General features: G+C 36.8%; 1 protein-coding gene across 2 annotated transcripts; it reads left to right on the forward strand.

Moving 5' to 3' along the window:
- The first annotated feature begins 2,150 nt into the window (after nt 1-2,150).
- rbm7 (RNA binding motif protein 7) lies at nt 2,151-7,423 on the forward strand. 2 transcript variants are annotated; one of them, XM_017420002.3, is made up of 5 exons: nt 2,151-2,360; nt 2,629-2,791; nt 4,332-4,407; nt 6,323-6,416; nt 6,592-7,423. In XM_017420002.3, the coding sequence occupies exons 1-5, from the start codon at nt 2,268-2,270 to the stop codon at nt 6,961-6,963; spliced, it is 798 nt and encodes a 265-aa protein (XP_017275491.1). In that variant the 5' UTR covers nt 2,151-2,267; the 3' UTR covers nt 6,964-7,423. The 2 variants fall into 2 exon arrangements, with proteins under 2 accessions (XP_017275491.1, XP_017275492.1); XM_017420003.3 differs by having other exon boundaries at nt 6,667-7,423.
- The last annotated feature ends 231 nt before the right edge of the window (nt 7,424-7,654 follow it).

A 7,654-nucleotide genomic window follows, 5' to 3' on the forward strand; every position in this document is an offset into this window, starting at 1 on the left:
CAAACTACCTCTTGAACCAGCAGACAGATTTTAATGCAACTCGGAAAGTAATTATCGAATGTACATCTACAACTGAAACTGCTGAAGTCAACCTGATTCAAGATGACCACCACAGTTTATGACAATGGCGGATGGAAACATGTCCATAACCCAGTAAATGTTGCAGATATTGAGCTTTAATTTGATGTGGTAGTAGCTGAGAGTCATCTCTAACACATAGTTTGAGCACTAACAAGGAACCATTTCTTCAAGGAACGCTGGTTTCATGTTTACAGCTTTTATTGCAACCTTCCAGCACAGTCAGTCAGAACTGTTTTGTTCCTTCACATCCAGAAGAGCACAGCTGCGTTAATAACAGCTATGCTAAGAGTTTTCTATTATCAGTACAATAACAGAAACTCTACCTTGCATTTATTTGAATAGTGATGTGTAAATTAGATTCTAATCAGATCTTTCCGATATTCAATTAAACCTAAAGGATTTTAAGCGGTACACGGTGCTCATTCTGTGGCCTATTTCACATCTCTTCCGCTCCCGCTTCCATCCTTACCATGACTGAATCAGTGAGGATGTTTCCTAGGCGTGAAGCAGAAATTCATCATAAATTAAAGCGATCTAATTAATATGAAGGACGGACTCAAGGATCCGTCTGAGAAGGATGGGAGTAAAGCCTCTACGGTTCGGCTGACAACCTCCACGCTCGGAGCAGTTGCAGATGTCGGAAGCACTTAATTCCAACCACTGACCCAATCAGAAGGAGTGTAAAGTGAAATAAAACAGCAAAAGATTAGAGCAGGCCTTTTCAACAATCGGCCCGCAGGCCAAATACGGCCCTTTTTTAAGAATTCTCTGGCCCCCACAAAGCTGACAGAATCACAACCTGATTTGTCTGAATATAATACTTAAAAATCTACATATCAGAGCTTCTTACATGCCACACTTTATACCATACTAGGCTGCCTTTGTCAAACAGACAATCTTCTGTAAGCCATGAGAACAGGAAGGGGAAGGGGTGGTGTAGACATGTGCGCCTGTAAGCAGCTATTTGTTTGACTTATCAAACAAACCAGCAATGTGTAGTGCAAGTATGTGTTGTGAATGACTCTCAGCTACACCCACACCACATTTTAGCACAACGTCTGTAAAACTGATTGAAACCATGTAATTTTTGTGTTTTATAACATCAGTTGGTGGTGGCAGCCATCTTCAATTGGGTTGACTCCAAAAGGTAATGAGTTGTAGATGTACTGCTAATGTTTACTTTCTGAAAGTTTCAATAAAATCCATCTGGTGGTTCATGAGATATATTGCTAACAGATATGCCAAATTGACTGTGTGAGTTATTCGTAATGTTCTCATGTGATCTGTTAGTGCTCAGAATATGCATTGCAGATGACTCTCGGCTACTATCACACCAAACTTTAGCTGGAGATCTGCAAAGTTAAATAGCTAGTTTTGTGTTTGCTAAAGTTGTGTAGCTGTAGCAGTCATACTGAATAAGATTGCCTTCAAACGTTAATCAGTTGAAGATGTATATTTTGATTACGTTCTAAGAATTTTATTAAAATTTGTCCACTGGTTCATAAAATATTTTGCTAACAGTACAGACAAACATACACAGTCAAAAACATTATTGCCTCTGCAGCAAGTGATAATAACCATATTGAAGAAACTGCTTCAAAGTAAGGGTGGCTGTACATTTTACAGAATTGTTCAATTAGTGAAAAGCAAATATAAAGTAGAGAAAAAAAAGTGTTTTCTTAAGATTAGCCATACTTTGGATAAAGCCAAGCCTTTGTTTATTGGGAAGGTTTCAGATAAATATGACACTTACAATGTTCTTAAATTCTTAGAGTTATGGTTTCATGCAGAATTTAGTACACTGTTTTATTTTTGTGGGGTCATCATAGTGTACACCCACTTTTACATTCCCCCCAGAAGTGCATCATTTTCATTAATCTGTTGCATGTGATCTGCTCCTCCCTTATCCACAAGTCTTTGTACTAATCCTAATTCTCTGATTCCAAACAGTAAAACATACGTTTCAATGAACAAACATCATTTTATTTTACCTTAGACGCAAAGCCTCTACGTTACCTCCTCCGGTACACTAGGTGGCGGTATCCACCGTGCTGGTAGTTTGTCAGTTACTCTCAATTTCATAGAAGAAGAAAAGAGAAGGCCTGCAGTTTGAATGTCGCAGGGTGTTTTTGTTATGTTATGTTTGTTTGTATAACAAAAAGAGTTTGACCAGCAGCTCCAGTACAATGGGAATTGAGGAAGAAGCAGATCGCACGCTCTTCATAAGGAATATAGACACGAGAGTGACGGAGGAGCTTTTGTTTGAGCTGTTTTTACAGGTGCTGTCTAAAAGGAAGCTAATGTTAACTACAGGCTAATGCTAATACATAACAAACAGTTTCGGCGAGACTAAAATTTATAGATGTTTTGTAAACCCGGAAGTGGCTGTTGGATAATACGTTTTCCTCTACTTCAACTGTACACTAATATTGATTGTAAACATGCCGCCAACTGTTTCGGTCGTGTTTGTTTTATTTCCAGAAGCTAGCCCAGGTTCACTTGTGCGGACGGCTCAGTCTTCCAACACGACTTATTTTGTGTTTGCAGGCAGGACCTCTTGTCAGAACAAAAATCCCAAAAGACCTTGATGGGAAGCAGAAAACGTTCGGTTTTGCTGTGTATAAACACGACGTGTCCGTGCCTTACGCCATGCAGCTGCTGAACGGGACGACGCTGTACGGGAAAAGCCTCCAAGTCCAGTTCAGAACAGGTCAGCTCCCCCCGGATTTTTTAAAGAAATATGACATCTGCCCACAACAAAACCACTGGGGAACATTATGTACAGATTTTACATTGTTAAAATATGTTTAAACGTTTGTCTGTAATTAGGAAAGTAATATTCTTTTTAATCGTGTATTTAAGAGACAACGTGCATTAGCAAACAGGATTATATAATAAGGTACACATGTGCTAATATAAACAAATGTTGAGATGTACCTCAGTTTAATTTTGAATCATTTTAGTCTGAACAAAACAGTCCGAAATTAAAAAAATGTAGTAAAAATGTTCAAAAATACAAAGACAAATGTATGCAGAAAACTATGGGGGTGCTGTTTGAAAGTTACATGGTCAAAAATTAACAGCAATATTTAGGTTTATTTAGCCTTTCACAAGTTGTATTTTCACCATGGTATTCATACATAACATGTAATAAACATGTGATAAATGTCATAATTCCAAACTAAATATTTTACTTGAAAGCTAAATATTTAGTTAGCAAGCTAAATATTTAGCTCTGCAGTAATTATTTAGTTTACAAACTGAATGGTTATATTTGAGCTAAATATTTAAGTTTCCAAACTAAACATTTAATCTGTTTACTAAGTATTTAGCTCAGACCTAAATTTTTAGCTAATATGTAAATTCCTTGTTGAAAAGCGGAAGTGGACCATCAAAATAAAAGCCTAAAAATTATATATTACTACAAAAAAAAAACATCAAAAATTGCAGAGGATTTTTGCAGTTTCTGTGAAATCACTAACTCTGAACCGCGACTTCATGAGGGTTGATTGTACTGATGTATTTATCAGTAATTCAATCAAGATGGCAAAAGTGTGACAGTGTTTTAGTAAAGTTTATTAAAACAATGTCTTTAGATTTTGTTTTAGTATCCTAAAATTTTGAAGATCTTTATTTTTATTTTGTTGTGTAAAACCATGAGTTGTGTTTACAACACAGGTTTACAGAGACACACGAAAGACACAAAGAAAAACAAAACAAAATAAAAAGCTAAAAATACAAGATGGTGTAAAGAATGAGCAATCACTCCTCATTATTATAATTGACCTCTAGAGACAATTTTGCTTTCGTTGCAGTATGCAAAGAGTGGGTGTGTTTATCAATCACATTAAATCATCTAGTAAACTGTGACCTGCACAACCTGCTTTGTGTTTACTTTCATTATCTTAAACTGTGTGGCTCCAGCTTTTCTTTAGCTTCTTGTGTTAGAAGAACAGGACACATTTTAAGCGCAGAGCTTAAAAACCTAACTGTAAATAATATATTTGTTACTAACATTTCAAAAAAAATATCCAGTTAAAATAAATCATTTTTTAAGTAATGACAGTACTTACTTTTAGACTTGGCGTCTATACTAAAAAAAAGAAAGAAAAGAAATTCTATACAAAACATTACTGTCCTAATGTAAGTTATTTTGAACGACTGTTGTTTGAGAGTGTATTGCATTTGTTCTGGTTAAATGGAATAGGGCACATAATCAATATAAATAAACTTGTTTTACTCCATTATAGGTAGCAGTCATAGCAGCAGTCCAGGAAACGCACAAAACTCAAGCCCAGCAAATACCCCAAATCCCCACGGTCAAAGGTGAGAGAATCAGAAGCCTTTATAAGCATCTGCCGCGTTACCGTAGATCGAGACTTGACGACCCCCGTCTTAGTTTGGTTAGTGTTTGGACCTCTCTAGCTTCATGGAAAAATTGTCATCATCGTCTGCAGCTTCATTCTAAAATGCAGTTCCAGTGAAGCAGGGGCCCTGCTGCTGTGTAATGTTTGTCAACCATGCACTTAGTTTGATTTTTTTTTTGTGTGTGTTTTTATACCTTCATATTTGCAGCAGATCTAGAATGGATATTGTTCACACACGACTTGTGTGAACTGTATATTGTCATCAGTCCCAAAACACGTTGAAATAGCCATATTTTCTTTATAGAAACATAAAGAAATGGATTAAACTGCGAAACATGATCTAATGAACCCCACCAAGGCCGGGCAAGTGTGAGCCGTGGCAAAACACCGGCCTGGTGAGCTGCAGCAGCTGTGATTAAAATGACCAAGTGCTGTAATCACACTGTGCTGGTGTAGATCCTCAATCACCCAGGACATGCCAAATCCAGAAGGAAAAAAAAAAGTTGGAAAAACAAAAACATCTGGACTTCTGTTTTGTAGTTAAAGACGTTTCGCTTCTGATCCGAGAAGCTTTATGAATTTGAGAAAGCAGTAAGTGTGGAAATTCAAGCTTTAAAGCTGAGATGTCCTTTAAGATGGATTCATATGCAGATTAAACTCACTCTCCTAACAATATTGGCTCGTTAGGCTCTTTGTTAGCCTGACTCACAGATAAACTGCTTTGTTCACGTGAATGAAAGTGTTGATTAGAGTGAAAATGACTGGGTATCAGGCTTAACCAACATTTCTTTCACCCCCCTCCCCCCCCCCCAAAAAAAAAAAAAAAAAAAAAAAACCATCTGTCTTCTGGTCCTCAAAGAGTAACAGCGACTATAGAAACTTCTTTAACTACAGAATAGAAGTCAATTTTTTTTTTAAACTTTTTGAATGTAATCATTCTAGCAAGATGAGTATTTAACTGCACTTTAAATACTTTACATGTCTGCTTAGTGTAACTAAAGCTCTACAGTTAATTGCAGTAAGCCTTATAAATTAAATTGATAAAATATAGTAGTTTTATTCATAATTCTGGAAATATTTAGCCTCATATAACATGCACTTCAGGATTTAGACAAGGATACTGTAATTAGGTTATGTCTAACCTATACAGTTATTCCTTATTTAGCATGTATATTTTATCCATAAAATTGAGAAAAATAGGTTTGTTGACTAATAATTATTGTTTTAGAAAAGATGTTCCTGATACTGAAGATATATTTTCATTTAGCTGATATTTGTACCTGCTTTACAGTAAAAATGTCACTTTCATCTAGAGCGAGAGACAACCCTTGTAGTAATAATACACTGTACTGGACGAGTATTTCCAAAGAAAAAGAGATGAACATAATACCACATTCTTTGAACTTTAGATTACAATATTTATAACAAGTAAGGGCAAAATAATGAGTAAATTTATTTAGTTTTAGCTAAGATATCCATGGCTTTGGTCGGGATGTAAGGATGGCACATAGCACCTACCAAGATGGCGGCCCAAATTCTCACGTCGTTAGCATAGCCTGTGCGGTGGCTAGCCATTCCAGTGTATTTTTAGTTCAGTGTCTACAGTATCAGTTTGTCTAAAAGTATGTTTCTGACTGTCAACACTAAAATATAATTAATGAGGGTTCAAATCAAAGTTGGGACAGCTACATTTTATAAAAAAGAAAAAGTGTTTTAGCATACTAAACACGTTCTCGGTCTGGTCAGGATGTCAAGTTTCACTTTTTATTGAGAATCTGATTTTTAAAATTTTCTTCAGAAGCTGGTACTTTATATGTAATTGATACTTTGCAGTCTGGTACAGTGTTTAACCGAGGTTTACTGCGCCCTTACAGGACTCCAGTCCAGTTCAGTTCTCCACCGTACACTCCTCCGCACCAAATGCAGAGGTCCTTTTCATCTCCCGATAACCTGCAGAAGAACGTCATGGTAACATCATCACTTTGCTTTAACAATAATATCAAAGCACTTCAGAGTTGTGACGGAATGTTGTCATCGGCTTGTTTTTGTTAAAACGAATGTGCAGGAATTATGAGAACAGGAGAAAACAATGTCCTGCTGCTTTACACTAAGGACTATTCATGTATTTATGTTTCATCTACAGATGAACAATATGATGTGGCAGTTTCAAATGCAGCAATTTGAGCAGTTGAATGAAGTCTCTTCCAAACCTCTCCAGCGGCAGTCTTCTGCAGGTGGAAATTCTGCTCGAGGCAACCAAAGGCAGCAAGACAACAGCCACTACAGATATCACCCGTTCCAGATGAACAGGGGCCAGCGCTACGGGGACGAGCAAGGCTCCGGTCGTCACCAGCACCAGCACCAGCAGCAGCACGGCCACGGGCGCGAGAACTACCACCAGAACGACCGGAGCGGCAACCGTCACTACGACAACAGAGGTGGAAACAGACATTACGACGAACGGGGAAACAACCGAGGCCACCGAGAGTATGACAGCAAATGGAGACGATACTGAGTTCTGTTCAGGACTTCTGTAAAATACTTTACATTTTTATGGACTATTTTTTTGAGAAATGTTGACTAAATCATTGTGTATACTCAGGTCATTTATACATGATCTTGTCAATATGAAGATTTAGTAATTCGTTTTTTGTTTTTTTTTTAAAAAAGGTTTTTAAATTTGAATACTTTCTTTCTCGTGACTTTTTCAGAACAGATGATGCTAATGTGTATTCTAAAGATTGTCGTTAGAGCAAAGGCGTAACTCAAACACAATTGTTGGTAAATTTTGGACGACAAGTTTAAAAAAAAAAAAAAACTTTGAGAAGCTAAGCGATACTGGCCAGTTTTCTATGTTATGCAAATAGTTACACGGTGCTCCCAAAAGTCAAAACATTTTTCAGGTACTTTGCAAAAAAAAAAAACAAGAACAGTTTCAGCTCTGTATTACACCAGCAACGTTGAAACAACAACTGGGCAGCAACCTTTTTAATTTTTAGACGTTATCGTCCTCTTTCCAAAAAAAGAAGAAAAGAAAAAATGGGCTTTATTTTATTTTGTGGTGGTTTTTACTTTTTAAAGTCTGATCTGTAACACATGCAAATTTTAAAATGAACATTTTCACGATTATAAAGCTCCTTTTCATTTGAAGGCTGCGTTGTCATTCGTCTGGCCTCAACACAAATGCTCCTGTCTCCGTTTGTATG

This window comes from Kryptolebias marmoratus, linkage group LG2, assembly GCF_001649575.2.
Source record: "Kryptolebias marmoratus isolate JLee-2015 linkage group LG2, ASM164957v2, whole genome shotgun sequence".
Classification (NCBI taxonomy): domain Eukaryota; kingdom Metazoa; phylum Chordata; class Actinopteri; order Cyprinodontiformes; family Rivulidae; genus Kryptolebias; species Kryptolebias marmoratus.

Bases quoted from the DNA above. Each gene is read 5' to 3' on its own strand.
- rbm7 (XM_017420002.3), top strand. From the start codon at position 2,268: ATGGGAATTGAGGAAGAAGCAGATCGCACGCTCTTCATAAGGAATATA. The intron at 2,792-4,331 runs GTCAGCTCCCCC...ACTCCATTATAG, and splicing joins CCAAGTCCAGTTCAGAACAG to GTAGCAGTCATAGCAGCAGT. The intron at 6,417-6,591 runs GTAACATCATCA...TTTCATCTACAG, and splicing joins ACCTGCAGAAGAACGTCATG to ATGAACAATATGATGTGGCA.